The following is a 16,436-nucleotide window of genomic DNA, read 5'->3' as shown; positions in this document are numbered from 1 at the left end:
TTGGGAAATTTTTCTGCTGATTCTAAAGCATTGCAGTTTATCATACTAATGCAGGAAAGCAGTTAACTGTGTACTAAATTTCCAGCACATGCTTTCAGTCCTAGTGCGGTCAGCATTTCTGTAATTTGGAAGTTTCCCTGAATTGAGACCTGATTGTCTGCAGGATCAAGGCCTCTTGTCCAGCTCTCTGATTATAATGCCAGACAGATGGTTTCATGAATGTTCAGTTTAGTAATTAGTGCTTGAGGATGGAGATAAGCTTGAGGCCTGTAGAAAAGTTAGCTGCCTATTCCTACGTATTTTTAATGTTGGGAATAGAAGACGAATAGCTTAATTCTCTATTTTTAAAAACACCATTATTTTCTAGTTTAGATTATTGTTGAAGTTAAAAAGGTTTTAAAAAACCTTCATTATATGACTTACTCATGATCGTTTCTCCAGGGAAAGAAAAAAGTGATACCTTCTGACTATTTCCCATTTTCTGTGTCTGCTGTTGATACTCAAATATAACCACACTGTTCTGGGGCTAGCTGTAGGAGGCGGTTCCTTCCACCTTTGTGCCTGATGTTGGAAGATGCTGTTTTCTTCTGTAGCAGGCATGAGTACCAGATCATAGGGCAGCCTTGCCGCAGCAGCCCTCCATTGCCCAGATTCACCATCTGATTCACAGCAGTGGCACCAATATAAGAAAAGATGACTGAGAGGAGATTTTACCAGGCAAACAGCGATGTCTGTGTTGTTTAAATCCACCTCTCAAGCACCTGAAATGTGTCGTTAACCCAGGCCATGCAGATACAGCTAACAGAACTAAAGGTTTTGCAGTATGTCTCATCTCAGTCTTCATTACAGTCAAGATGCAAAGGTCATTCCTCATTGTAGCCTTAGTGTTGGGTATGTTAAGGTTTTTATTTTTTGTGCTGAAGTATTAAATCTACCATTTCAAAAGTAGTCACTACATTAGTAGCCTTCTCATATTCATAAATACTCTATTGACAGTTAAAATACCCATGCAAGTTTGATGCATACAATATATGTATATATCAATACTGTGCCTATGCTGAAGTAATGCTATTAATATTCAATGTCATCTCAGAAAGCACTCCTCATGAATAAATAATCCAAGACCATACTGTAGCAATAGCAAAAATCCAGCAGCAAAAAGCTTCCAGTAGCAAAAATAAGAAAGGAAGCTCTTTGTCTTTAGGAGTATTAACACCAAGAAGAGTCTATGATACAGTTTACCTTCTCAAGTAACAACTGTCATCATCTTTTTCACAGGTTTTTCACAACACAAGTCATGAATAGTGTATCCCAGAAGCTCTATTTAGATCAAAGTGTGCTATATTTTGAACTTTCTGTTTGGATATTCAAAAGTATTACCACTATCACTGTGCATCACACTTATTTGCATTATGTGTTTTCCTCTTCCTCTTCCTTTTTTGACTGAGCTTTTTATACATTTTGTATAGAAGGTTAGTCACAGGAGCACATAAACCCAGTTACAAGTCCATGGATTTTTTTCTAATACAGTACATCCTTATCTCCAGGTCCTCAAATCCTGAGTGGACATAGGTACCAGATCTTTCAGTCCTCCAGTGGAGAAGCACAGGCATGTCTATTCTTGCTGCTGCATCAGAACAACCAGAGACAAAAAGTGATGGTTCGGTCACAATACACAATCAGATATAGGCTAATGGCCCAAGGGCTATTGTGCTCTAGGTCTTAGAAACTGATCTCTATTGTTTTATTTGCTCCTATTTGGTCTGAAAGTGACTTTAAATTAATTGCAGGTTAATCAGGCCCAACTGGGAGAGAAAATATACCCTACCACATGGGAAGAAACCTTCACAGTAATCTTGTGCTGTCAAGTACCCTCCACCAACAGCCGACAGCATAACAAAACTGCATATATTTTCATTCGATGCTTCTGCAGGATTTTAAAGCTAAAGGAGAAAGCACCTGAGGTGAATTTCTGGAACTGATCAGTTGTGACCCACTAGTTGTGTTCCACAGCTGGCCATGAGCAGGACTGGTAGGTACAGTCCAGACTGCTCAGCAGCCACAGGTTTGACATCTTCAGACTCATGAAAGCTTGGCTATAGCTGCATAGATACAGTAATTTACATCTGATCAGAGACTGAAAACTAGACAAATGGTAGCATCTTGAATTATTTAAATGAGTTAATTTCTGAAGATAAACTATTTTCCTATCAAATCAAAGGCTTTTCTGGCCCAGGGAATCTGTAGTCTGCAATTTAGATTGTAGTAAATTGATTGGCTTTTTAATATATCCTTGATCAGGAGGAGAATCTCTGCCAACTGATGCCAGCTGGAGTTCCTCATAAAGATCAAGGCATTATACAATACCGATTTGTTTGCATATATTCAAATAAAAACGATTTAGTTTTAAGCTACCTTCTTTGCTAATCACCTGTCCTTGATCTCCTGTTCCTTCTACCGCATCCTTTGTAAACTAAAATGAGCTGCAAAATCTGTCTTAGTTCAGTGAATCTAGATTAATTAAGAATTCTCTATAACAATCTATCCTATTTTGGTTCTGTGGAATCAAGCATATTTATTCACCTAAACTCTCATGGTACCAGATGGTGTGAAACTTACTCTTAGGTAGTCAAACCCATAGTGCATAGGACTATTAACAGTTCCTACCTTCTCCTAGAAATACTAACAGTAACATAAAATTCCTATGGATTATTTTAGTAACCCCACCTAAAGATGAGAAAAAAGGCATGAGAGAAGATCTGTGGCTAAGATGAAACCTTTGTGGCTGTCTGTAAATTTGAATGACTTCAAAATATCTTCGGCTGGTCCTTTTTCATGGTGGCTTTGTGCTTCCCCTTCACTGAACACGTTTTGATTTGGTTTGTAGGAGGAAAATGACAGGGAAAGGGAGGGAGGAGGCATAGCTCTGCTGTATTTTTACACCTCACTGTCTTTATGCAAGCTAGCACTACTGCTTTGCTCAGTTTCATGCTTCTGAGAGTCGATATTATGTCTTTTAATCATTTGCTCCCACTGTTTGTTACCTACACTGAGTGAATCAAATCGAAGGTAATGATGTAAAACAATGTGAACTGAACCATGCGTGTACTGAGAACTAAAAATAAGCCATAATACAGTTTCCATTTCTAATGTTGAGGTTAATTTCCATGACAGTGACTTATAACTGGAACAGTCTCCTGAAAGAAGTGGTGTAACTAGCAATGTTAAAAGTCAATGTAAGAAATTCTTCCTAAAGATGGGAGGAAGGCTTTCGGAAATGTGAAAAAAGATTGAATACAACTTCAATTAAGCTAATCTAAAACAGTCTCTATGGAGACATTTTCTTTTCAGTTCGATAATGGCTCAAGTTTCTCTATTAAAAAAACCTAAACAATTTCAAACAATCTTAAACCAAAGAACAGAGTACCCTTATAGAATTCTGTGTCACTTTAATTAAACTTTTTTAAATGACCCTTAAATTAAAAGGTCTTATACCATCCTGGAGTAGGTGGAGACATGGATGGTTCCACAGATATTTCTCAGAAAACGTCTCAGTTGCATCATTTGCATTGCTTGCAAAAAAAATGCATTTGTGTATTTGAGGCATCACAAGCCAAATTCTCAAACATATGAAGCTGAGTTGGAGTCTGAAACCTAAAGCAATCCTTTAGCAAACTGACATAGGTGTTGTATAAAAATTATGCAGGCATCTTTCAGTATCTACATGTGCTTCTGCATAAGCACTTTTTAAATCCCCCCTAGTGTTGCAAAAGAAGTTAGGAACAGACCTGACTCTTAGCATTTCAGCTTAAAATATTTTTAAATATGATTTGCAATTTTCCTCTGGTTTTTTGATGTTCTTATCTGATATTCCAAGCAATTCCTTTTCTCTCTCTCTTTTTCTTCCTTTAATTCTTTCTTTCTTCTTCCCCTTCTAACCAAAATCTGTGGCCCTGGGCACTGAAATAATGAGATGGCTTGCTATTTATGATTGTGTTATATGCTTAGAGACTCTTCTGCAGGCAATTTTACTCTAGGTGCTATGTACCAAAAAAGATAATCTTTGCCATACATTGTGAATGGCTAATTATTTTTTTGGAGCGTGATGTGTTTGTGAAAAGATAGGGACTGCTGAAAGGACAATACTGCTTATTAAATCTTTGTGGTATTTTTATTACTTTCCAAGTGATTTGCTCTTGACAAATTAAACCCACTTCCCAGCAAATGATAGCTTCTAGTCCCTGTGGACTGTGCATATGCTTCTTCACATAAAAAAGTGTTGGTACAGGGGTTTGAAGCTTCCATTTGTGAGAACTGAAGAGAGGATTTCTTGGCAATGATTTATTCATGTGTGTCTTTTATTTTAGCTTGGAAACAGAGTCTATTATGCAACTAACTGAGTTCATTCATGACTTCTCACTGTTACTTCCCACTGTTAATTATGTGATTCCACTGAAATATCTTTTGGTCTTAAGCCTGCGCTGTTTTTGCTTCAGGCACACCAACAGTTTTCAATGATTTCAGTTTTTTTAACTGGAGATGAAAAATTAAAACAGTCATGGCCCCTGTATGATCCTAGTGTTCTTAAATAGAAGTGTACTGTACTATAGCCACCAGTTACACTTTTAAAAAAGGATAAAAAAAGACTTGAAGAGCAATAGCAATGAGGATAACAATAAAGAAAGGCAGATACGTCGTCTTTCTGCATGACATAGACTGTCATAAGCTGTACACAGGGTCTTTACATAAAAAGATCAATCAATGTAGAGGAACGATTAAATTAATTTCACTTAATACTTGCCATCTTTGACAATGCCTAGTTTGAATGTGCCGTTTGGACTCACTGGTCAATAAAGAGTGTCAGGACCTGGGGTCTCTCTTAGGATGGAATGAGTTGCCCTAGAAACAGTCTAGATGATGAGCTGCATGGTTAACCTCATGGAACACAAAAACCACCTGGCAGGTTGAGAAGAAAATTTGTCTCTGAGAAGCTGGCATGGAAACCATGTATTCTGGATTTCTTCTTCTCCCTCTGAAGTATCTGTAGAAGTCACAGGCACGTAGCTGCGTGCAAAGTGACAAAGTTGACCACAGTCACCACGATGCAATGTATGGGTTCATCTGAAATTCTGTGTTATTGCACTACTAATTGAGACCTGAAACTGTTTGCGTTTGTGTATAATATCTTTATTCATCTGTATTCATCTTCTGTTTAGGCTGAAATCCAACACTTTTATAGGTGGAACTTTACTGAGTGCTTCTGAAGAAAATTAATAGCTTTTGTTTTCAATTTCTTGTTCAATTTGTTGCTGAGTTCTCAGAAAATAAAAAAAAAAGTTTATTTTTACTAAGAAGAAGAAGTATATATGAGAACATCAGGTAGTATTTAATAACATGTTTTCTGTTTGAGGAGGGATGGAAATGGATTGTCAGCACTGATTTATAGAGCCTAAGCTGTGACAAAGAAACTTTGCTTCTCAAAATGATTGCATTTTAATAATGATAATACTTTCTTTTAGGAAAGTTCAAGGAAAGGGCCTCAATTCTGCATAAGATTGCCAAAAAGAAATGCCAGGTGGAAGACAGTGAAAGGCAGAATGGAGCTGGTAATCATGGTGAGTGCAGCAGTGCAGATTTATCACCTGTTCCTGAGGGCCTTTTTCACTGTTTCATTTTGCTTGAAAATCCTTCGGGATCAATTTCTTCTTCTATTTCATTTATATTATCTTACTAAAAATATTCTGATTCCCTGTACAAAAGAGTATGAAACTTATGGATGGGACGAGAGTTTAAGTGCAAGAAGAGAAAGTCAGTTAAGATACCTAGAAAGCCTCCTGGCAGGGTTGAAAACAAAAATGCAATGCTGATTTTGGATATCTGTTGAGGTGACAGAAATAGAGTGACAAAACTTACTCACAGTTTATGTGTGAAAATCTATTTAATTTTGAACTGCTTTAGGAGAATATATGTTTTATGTGGTATCACCCAAAAAGAAACAGCCTTCATATTTAAGATCTGATTTGTCTGTCTACTACTTGCTGAGAGTCATTTAGGCCCATCTATGCTAATTGTGCAGGATTAGCTTACTACGGTTTTCCATTAAGGGTAAGAATTTGTATTTCGGTTCAAAAGTTCCTATACTAAAAGAAAATGTACTGTGTCCTGTTTTCTCTACTTTGCCTCGGCATGTTCTCTTCATCAGAAAGCCAGATGCAAATATGTCTGATAAAAGCTGAAGAATTTTATTAATTGAAACTTTTTAACCTGGTGCTGTATTTAGATACTATTTGCTTCCAGAATTAGGCAGTTGGATGGGACTGTTAATAAACCATAATGCTGGCTGTGGGGTTAAGAGACAACACACATGCACTGAAATAATTACAGATAGTCTCGCACTCTGCTGTGGCTGTGATCTCAGATTTTTAATTTAGAAGAATCAAAGCATAACAGTAATGTAACTAGACAGCTGTATTTATTTCTGTGCACAAGAGCATACCATAAGGCATGTTGAACTTGAATTAGACATTTCATATTGCTATACCCCATAACTTTTATTTGTCCAAGGGATTTTTGGCCATTGACGTTTTTATCTAGTACATACGTAAAGAGATAATTACTGTTTAGAGAATTCTAGGATAGTCAAAGAAAGAAGAAATTTGAGTAAATTTGGCATCAAAACCAAAGGCCCAATTTTATCCCTTTAATTCCTGTAAAAGGTTAGCACAAGGACTACAGGATTCTGTTTTAAAGATCATCCTCTGTTATTGCATGTTATTAGACCATCCATTTAGTCTTTTCCCACATTTTTGCATGAGGAAGAGCATGATTACAGCTTGGAAGTAACTTTACTAATTGGAGGAGTTAGTGTGTTATAAAAGTTACATCTTGTTGAATATATCCCCTCACCTGTAAATGTAACATGTTGCATTCTTTAACATCTGGGGAGAATGCTATACATCACTTTTTACCTTAAGTATTAGGCTCAGTGAGTTTAGCATAAAACAAAAGCATTGAATATTGCAAAGAACGTAAATTTTTCTAGGATATGAATACCAGTAGAATAGTTTCTTCAGATGCAATCGCATAAGAATTTTATTCAAAATGTGTACTGGTCAAATAGAAGACAAGATTTTTGTCTCTCTCTTTTTAAGGCAGATGTTGGTCCACCTTCAGTATTTGATGATTTACACAGACTGAATATATGACAGAAGTTTCACTGATGATTTCTTACTTAATATTCTGTTCTGTTGTTTTCCCACTCTTATTTATGGATAATGCCACAGAAAAAAGTGCAAAGGTGGAAGTTGCAGTAACGCCACCAAGTGATTCAGGACCAGTGCAGAATGGAATCGCCCATAACATTGAAGAAGAGGTCAATGTCTTTTTTATTCTTCTTTTTATTTTTGTATTGGTGAATATATTGCATGCTTGATTGTGCTTTTGACTGAAAGTATACATTTTAATAGCAGGAAGCTGTTAATATGAACTGACTACAATATATTTAATCTTCATTTACAATTGAACCCAATGTATGGTTTGCCATATATAAAAGCTCTTCTCTTGTGCCCCTGCCCTTCAGTTTAAGGTAAAATGGTAGTCTGGAATGTATTCTTTTAGGAAATGTATTTTTACTTATTAGATAAGATGTTCACAGCCTTAAATATAGCTAATGGAAATCGCTTGTCTGATTATCATCACATTGCACAAAACTTGTTGTCTTAGTGTAGCCTGTCATATTGTGCTCCATGGGATGGTTAAAAGTAGCTATAAAAGTAGTTATAAAAGAGGAGCTGTACACAACCTTCTGCTCCATCCTGCCTTCTGTTATCGTGAGCCAAACAACAAATTAAGCTGAATGAGATATACTATACTGGTGTTTCTATGACTCTTATTGCATATGGCTAAGATCTGCAAAAGCAGTAATTAAACAATTAAATGTATTTATTTTAACATATACCTTTTGTAGATAATAAGTAACTGCATAACTGTGTCTAACTTGCACAATGGCTACTGAAATACCTATACAGTTGAGCTAGCTTGTTTCTTAAATAAGCTGTAGTTCTCAAGAGTAGCTGACTGCAAAATTTGGCCCTGTCAGGTCTTTTTTAAATGTCTTTAATTTTTTTTTTAATTTTATTAATACCACCTGCATCCCAAGTAGGCAAACAAGTGGAAAAATGCTGGTGAATTGATTGTGCTAAACTTGAGCACTGAGATTTTAGACTGAGACGTCAAAACCTGCATAAAGGGAGAAAGTCTGGTTAAATATAATCCTTGACACAGAAGCTTTTATAATGGTTTTGTTTGGTCAATTTACTTCTTAGCCTTCTCCTTAGGCTATAGAGACACAAGAAAGGTACTGCAAGAGATGTCTGAGCAATGGTCTATACCATAACATGAGCTTCCTCTTATTAAAAGTGGGGTGAGCTGTGTTGCATTTACATACAGCAAAATCATGCAAACAAGGCAATGGCTATGTTTTGTTTTGAATCATCCCAAGTTTAGGTTTTGATATTTTAGTTGCTTTTGCTTATTTATCATTTAACAAAATTGTTAGTCCAAGTCAGAGATCATCTTGCCTTCTTCATGCCCTGAACAATATCACTGTAGGTGAAATTCTTTCCTTGAAAGGCTCTGCAAGCCACAGGAAAAATTAGGAGTAATGGAGTGTGCTATGCCTGTTGGCTGCTTCCTAAGCACAATTATCCCACACAAACAAAGGTAATTTATACTGAAACATCTGTATAACAGGGAGACATTATCCAACTTTTTTCTGCAAGACTGGAAAAAAAACCTGCGATATGTAGTAGGGTGAGCCTTTGCGAAAAGATTCTGTTTGCTTTACACAGCTGGAGGTGGAGAAATGACAAGATGGTTCTGGCCAACTGGTGTGTTAGTGCACCATATATTGGCAGATAGCTTTAATTCTTCACTGTTTGCAGATAGTTTTGGTCTCTGGGAATAGAAATTGAGAATCAGAATCAAGGAGCTAAAAGAGATGGGTAGTTTTTGATACTCTGAATGATCGATCAGTAGTGATAATAGTCTCCTGTGGAAAAGAGAGCATGTAGAACATTAAATTACCTTTCCTGTTAAACTGAGTTTTTCAGACTGACATACCACTTAAAGATCCTTGCCAGACCACCAAAGCATTACTCTTACATAAATGAGATGTGTAAAATCTACATAATAAAAATTCTCAGCACCGCACTGCAACACTCAACATTTTAAGGTAAGGAAGGATAAATTTTCAGATGCATTTGGATCCTGTTCTAAGAGTCTGACCTCACCGCTGCAGTGAAATATGTCTTTAGGCTATTTTTTAACTTCAGCAAAAAAAATAACAAAATCCAAAGCAGAGTGTCTTTTAGACTTCTGTTCTCAAAGGTCAATAAGGGATGATATAGCCTGGTGTAACCTGTCAGGGCATATGTAAATCAGCCCGTGGGATGTATTAAAAGTCTCATAGGCTCTAACAGAGTTCAGTAGCTTAAGAAGGAAACTCGTCTTGCTTTGTAACATTTTTTCCACTGGGAATGTTCAGTGAAAACAATGAAGGAAAAGCAATCTTAAGCTATCACATCTCACAGCAATATTTGTATGCTATCATTTTCCATTGTAATGAAGCAGTTTCTAAGCTTGTTCAGAAATCTGCAAGGTCAAGCAGCCTCATCATTCAAGACAATGGTTTCAAATTCAAGTAACTGCAGGGTAAGGAGGGAAAATTATTGTGAGAGTACATTACTCAGCGATGTCTTCCTCTCACCTCCCTTTAGACATTTTAAACTTTCAGGGAAGCATCGTTTAGAACTTTTATGTTAATTTCAGCAAGTATTAGGACATTATGAAAAACTACTGTGCTGTATCAGAGGTGGGATACATTATTTATCCTCATCCAAATGACAAGATGGAGCAAGCAGGAAGGTTTGTACCTGATGGAGGAGTGATTCTGCAGATTTAGCTCCATCAATCTGAAAGAAAGGGTTTTAGGTGTCTGCTGTCACAACAAAAAATAGGAGTCCCCTAACAACATTTTGAGATGGCCCTTGCTGGTCTTCTCCCCAGTGGCCTTTCTAATTTTCTCTTCTTCCAGTGATAACCTGACAGCTGTTGCTATCTCAGGCTGTTTCAGTTATTAATATGCTGGAAACGATTTTGTAATTTGGAAGTATATATTGGGATTTTTGAAAAGTTATAATAAAAATAATTTACTCATCCATGTAACAAATAAATAGGTCTCTATGATACTTAGGACCCCGCTTTGCTTTGGCACAGTGCCCCATGCCATCCTGTCTAAATTTGAGAGACAGGGATTTGATGGGTGCATAGTTTGGTGGATGAGGAATTGGTTGGATGATCACATCCAAAAGGTAGTGGTCAATGCCTCAATGTCCAGATGGAGATCTGTGAAAGTGGTGTCACTCTGGGATATTGAGTAGTGGGACCAGTACTGTTTAATGTCTTCATCCATGACACAGACAGTGGGATCGTGTGCACTCTCAGCAAGTTTGCAGACGACACCAAGCTGAGCGGTGCGGTTGATGGTTCTGAGGGATGCAATGCTGTGCAGAAGGACTTGGATAAGCTCAAGGCATGGGCCCATGTGAACCTCATGAGGTTCAACAAGCCAAGTGCAGAGTCCTGCACCTGGGTCGGGGCAACCTCTGCTGTCAGTATAGGCTGGAGGATGAAGGGATTGAGAGCAGCCCCATGGACAAGGACTTGGGGGCACTGGTGGATGAGAAGCTGGACATGAGCCAGCATTGAGCACTCGCAGCCCAGAAGGTCAACCATATCCTGGGCTGCATCCAAAGCAGCGTGGCCAGCAGGTAGAGGGAGGTGATTCTGCCCCTCTACTCCGCCCTCGTGAGACCCCACCCGCAGTACTACATCCAGCTCTGGAACCCTCAGCAGACAGAACACATGGACCTGTTGGAGTGGGTCCAGAGGAGGGCCACAAAAATGATCAGAGGGATGGAACACCTCTTCTGTGAGGACAGGCTGGGAAAGTTGGGGTTGTTCAGCCTGAAGAAGAGAAGGCTCTGGAGAGACCTTCTTAGAGCCTCCCAGTACTTTTAAAGGGGGCTTGGAAGAAACATGAGGACAGACTTTTTAGTAGGACCTATTGCGATAGGCCAAGGGGTAATGGTTTTAAACTAAGAAAGGGCAGATTTAGACTAGATATAAGGAAGAAATTTCCACAATGAAGGTGGTGAACCACTGGCACAGGTTTGCCAGAGAGGTGATAGATGCCCCATCCTTGGAAACATTCCAGGTCAGGATGTATGAGGCTTTGTTCGGGGAGATCTAGTTGAAGATGTCCCTGCTCACTGTGGGGGCAGGGTTGGACTAGATGGCCTTTAAAGGTCCCTCCCAACCCAAACTATTCTATGATTCAATTATTCTCTGACTACTCTGTGCTGTACAGGGACCCTTCCTCAACATATTGCCTAGCTTTTTGTGCACAGCCTCCTGATGCGCCTTCCCAAGTTGTGGCATCACTCTGAAGCTAACACTGGCTCTTCAGTATCCTACTGCTTTGTGTATTGACTTCATGGTCACTAATAGGATTAGTCCTGATTCGTAGAAGTGTGGGCAATGACGGAATCACACACACAGCATTCATGCAACCTTTTTCTTTGATGAAGATTAGAATTTCAGGAAGGGAAATTGGTCATTGCCCTCCCAAGCCTTCTTTCTAGCTTTTTCAAACTTTATGCAGACGCTACGTACCCTGAAGAAACAGTGTATCTTCAAAAACAATGTTATCAGTTCTAAGAGCAGCTCTTTTCAGGGACATAATACTAAAGGCACAGGATAGTATGCCAGCCTGTCCTCATCAATAGTTTCTCCTTCTCTTTCAAAAACTCACTCATTAAATCTGAGTGACAAGAACAAACTCATTTGTTTTGCCCAGTCTTGACCTACAAATGCTCTTGAATTTTGATCTTTTTGTGAACAAGTATTCTCCATTTTACACTGAGAACACCATTTGCTTCTATGAGTGGAATTCAATCTGGTGGCTTGAATTTTTGATGATTTTTCCTGAATTCAGTGCAAAAGGAAGTGCTGTAGTATCAGAATTTGGAGATATAGCATAAAATTACTTCTCTCCAATTTTCCACTTGTATATGTCCAAAGATATGGTTCTGTGATCTGTAAGTGCTGCTTAGAAAATCTTAAGAAAACTTACCATTAAGTTCATCCATATCCCAGTGATGATCATTTAGAACTGAGAAAATTAGAGGCACTGTCCATCTTGAGGAACCAAGCTGCAAATATGCCTTTTGGGGGAAAATATATTGTCCTGAAAACTGTAGGTTGGGAACACGTTTGCAGTGAGGACACAGAAGACATGCACAGGGATCTAATTCTTTCTCCATTGTCAAGTTCCACTATAGTCTTCATGCTTTTCCCTCTTGCAAAACAAGCATAGTCATATTTGTGTTTTTTCTTTCTTTTCACTGGTGCAGATTATTGTGCGTGAGTCTAAACCCCTAGACACAAACATTTATCTAACATGAAGTTCAGTAATGGAGTTAGAATTTTCTGAAGATAAGTACATTAAAAACTCTATGTTCCACTAGTACAAAGAGAATATGCAAATATAGTCACCTGACTTATAAAGCACCTATTCTTTTAGAAGTATGATGTTGAGCAAAGGACCCTTGTGAAAGGAAGGCTTCAGGCTAAGACTGCGGGGAAAATATAGCTTTTATGTTGTATTTTAATTTTCATATATTTGTAAATTAAACTTCTTTTTAAAAATGCCATGATTTAATTTTCCTTACATCTCTCATGTTTTCTCTAGGCTTTTTCGGGGCATCTTTATATTTTTTCCAGGCCTTTATTCTTTCCTCCTTTCCTTCTTTTTCAATTGCATGCGGCTGAAACACTATGCAAGACAGAATCAAGGACACTGTCAGTGAATGACTTTCACAAGGTTTCATGAACTGGGTGACTTTCACTTTATTTCCTTTTTTTTTTTTTTTAATTTCTTCATTTGTCTCACAAACTCCACTGTTTTGCTTTTCCCTTTTTCCAAGCCCTTAACTCCATTCTTCTTACTCCACTCTTCTCTAAGGTACCTTAGCTGTCCTCTTGCTAGCCCAAACCCTTGAGCAACAAGATAAACTGTCTCGATGCTGCTTGCAGAAATTCAAAAAGGCTTTCTAGAAAATGTCTCCAGCAGCCCGCCCCAGATAGTAAGACTCTCATAATACCACTCCTACTCTAAGCAGCAGCAGGTCTCCTGCACTTTGATAAAATGAGGATCTTCAGCTGAGGACAGACAGCTGTGGTCTTCTTCCCAGCCGCTAACCAGCACAGCAGGGAACAATACCTCCTCCCACCATAAGGTCTGTAAGATGTTCCTGCTTCATTTGCAGCCAGAAATTGCCTTCCCTCCTGCTGGATATTGCATCTTCCTTGGGGATTTTGTTCTACTTACAGCGTTCTGTCTCTTAACCTTTAGCAGGTTGCCACAAAGGAGAAGACTCTGTTATATAAAACCTCATAGAGTGGTACTGAGCGTGTATGAGAAAATGAAAGAAGACTAAAAGGACACTGACTATCTCATTAAATGTTTTATAGGGTGCCCTTCAGAGAAATGATCCTTCTGAGAAGTCCAATTGTCTCCCTTCCACTCACCCCCCGCTTCTTAACAAGCATTTGATTGTGTTCAGTCATAGTCATTTTAACCTGTGGCTTTCTTAAAAATAGCTTCCAGCCTGAAGATAACACCTTTTCCTCCCACCTAGACACACACACACACACGCACGCGTACACATGCGCACACTTTTACCTGTTTCCATGGAAACCCCACTGTAAAATGTTTACGTGCCAACCATGTCAGAGATAACTGTCCCATGAAAATGTAAGGTAACTTGTACGTCGTAGGAAAACACCAGAAATGCCTTATTGTTTTTGTTGGATCTAATGCACTTACCTGAGCAACAGTGTGGTAAAGCATGTTTTGCCTTCTCCACCAAAGAGCAGCAGCATGGTGCACTGCATTTCAGGACAGAGCCCCTGGTGGGGACAGATCTCCCCTGCCCTGGAGTATTAGGTCCATTTGCATCAAATTAGTATGATGTGAATCTGAGTAGCGTTGCATTGTCTGTCTTATAGGCCGTGTTACGATCCTGGGCTGTATTAAACATTTCTGTTTCGTAGAGAGAGGATAGAGGAGGTTAGAGCAGCCTTTGTTGTAAGGCCATGATATATTACAGCATCCCTGGTGTTTGTTTGGTTGATCATTAAAAACACGTTTTCCAAAGCCTGAATATTTTTCAGTTGCCACACTCAGTCTAAAGTAAATGCCTGCATACTGTCTGCTGGTACAGCTCTTTGTAACTTAATGAGAATGGTGCTGCCGTAAAAAGGGGCTGATCTTTATTTTCCCAAGGCTACTCGGTTGCCTATTCCACATTTTTTTCTGCTGTGTACCAGTTTGACTTACTTGAAAACTAGGACAGTGAAAAATGGTGTGAAGACAAAAGCTTATTCTTCAGATGTATCTCCACACACCATAGCTGTTACTTCTCCTGGTGGGCTGATGGCAGTTTTGACTATTACATTCTGAGTATTTATTTTCAAATTTCCCAAAGAGTGTCGGCAGTAATATGGGCATCAAAAAACTGCTTGTAAGCTCCGAGAGCTGTGCTTTCAGGTATTTGTGCAAGAGCCCAAGAGGACACAAGCAGCAATAACAGAATTTGGAGCAAATACCTGCCTTAGCCTTGCTCTTTCCCATAGGTTCCACTCAAAAGGTAGCTCTTTTCAGTAAATTCCCAGTGCAGAGAGGATTAATATAAATTAGCTGCCCTAAGAAGAGTATCCATGTATACAGAATGCATTCTGAAAGCCTAGGGATTTAATTTTACTCCCTGCTTGAATTTTACTTAAGAATTCATGAAGACAGACATTGCTTTCTGTTTTCATTACCCCATATAAATTGCATACTACTGTACTAGCCTACTAACTCATCTTCTTTCATGTATTTTGTTTCCGAATGAGAGGTAGGAGAAGATAAATGAGCGATTCAAGTTACAGACAAGAAACAGAAAACAGAGACTTGAGGCTGTTCACAGCAGGGCTCCAATTGCCTTTGTCCTCTGCCTTTCTAGCGAAATCAATTAATGTGAGATTTGCTATTCTGAAGAAAAAATCAATCTCAATTCTGAAAATCAGTACCTACCTCTGACACAGGTAACATTTTGAGACATCATAATTTTTTCTTGATCCACTCATTGTGAGAAGTTGGGTTGTACAGAGCTCTTCACTTCCAAGAAAAAAAAAGCTGAGCACTATCAGGCAAAGAACGAAATTGCCTTTTTATAGGTGGTACAATATCTATAGTTTAAGTATAAGCAAACTGAACTGCAGGTAGTTCTTGTCTGCAGTTTCCTTTCCTCTGGAGTCCTAATGTTAATTCTGTATTGATTAATGATATCAGAAGTCTAAATGCACAATGAATGCACAAGCATGAGAATTTATAGCACAGCTCTTCAGCTTAGTTGGGCTAAGAGAATAATGCTCAGAATGTAATATTTATAATTCATATGCTATAGCTGTTACACAATACAGGCTAGTTAGTAAATAGTGACAAATTCAGTATTTCAGATAAATTTGAGGTGGTTCATTGTACTTGTTTTCCACTTTGTCCTACTGTCAGGAAAAAAGTATAAAAATGCAGTTTGATATAGTGCCAGAAATGCAACTGTTTTTCCTAAGATGAGTGTAAGCATCCATGGTGACAGTGATTTTCTGATATTTGCTAGAAGCAGTGACTGCATTGTGACTTTGGCAGATGGAGTTTGCTATAAGCTGTTGTTTATAAACAAAATAGTTATTGATAAAATGTCACCATATGTTTGTAGTGTTTATATAATGTGAAACACATAATCATTTCCTCTGTTTGCAAAAATTTTCTTGGGAGATTGTGAAAAGTTGTCAGACCAGTCCTGAGCAAACGAGTAAGAGATTTCTTCTGTGGGATTACAGACAGTATTAGATAGATGATCTTGGATGAAGAACTTCTGAAAGATAGAGCGTCCAGAGATTTGGTACCTTTTTCATTGTTTGTAATGAGTTACGTCGAAGAAGAATTGAAGTAGCAAGCATAGGGTTTTGAATATACATAGACTGGTTTAAAAGGAAAGAATATTTGTTACAGATCTGTAAAAGAGAACACAGAGCAAAGCACTTCTAATATCATTTCTTGAAAATAAGGAATCATAACTATATTTTTTGTAGTTTCAAGATGTACCTCATTAACCCTAGTAGAATTTTCATATTAGAGAATGAATTTGGTTATCATTATTGATTAATATGCACCAGGATACCATGTCCATCCCATCTAGGCATGAATATACATACAATATTCAGCCCTGCAAATGTATATGTAACAAAAAGACAGTCCCAAGCACAAGCAA

At 38.2% G+C, this 16,436-nt stretch overlaps 1 protein-coding gene across 2 annotated transcripts in view; it reads left to right on the top strand.

Annotated features, from left to right (window-relative positions):
• The window catches only part of SLC24A2 (solute carrier family 24 member 2), a gene marked incomplete at its 5' end in the record, with an annotated part of 113,253 nt that overhangs the window by 77,995 nt on the left and 18,822 nt on the right, over positions 1–16,436 (top strand). For both annotated transcript variants that reach the window (XM_082013797.1, XM_082013796.1), the window contains 2 exons: positions 5,520–5,615; positions 7,284–7,372. In XM_082013797.1, coding sequence (XP_081869923.1) covers positions 5,520–5,615; positions 7,284–7,372 — 185 coding nt within the window. The remainder of the gene's footprint in view (positions 1–5,519; positions 5,616–7,283; positions 7,373–16,436) is intronic.

This window comes from Phaethon aethereus (assembly GCF_964289735.1).
Source record: "Phaethon aethereus genome assembly, chromosome: Z".
Taxonomy (NCBI): Eukaryota; Metazoa; Chordata; class Aves; order Phaethontiformes; family Phaethontidae; genus Phaethon; species Phaethon aethereus.
The sequence above is the reverse complement of the archived record's forward strand: the minus strand, read 5'-3'. Positions and strand labels throughout refer to the sequence as shown.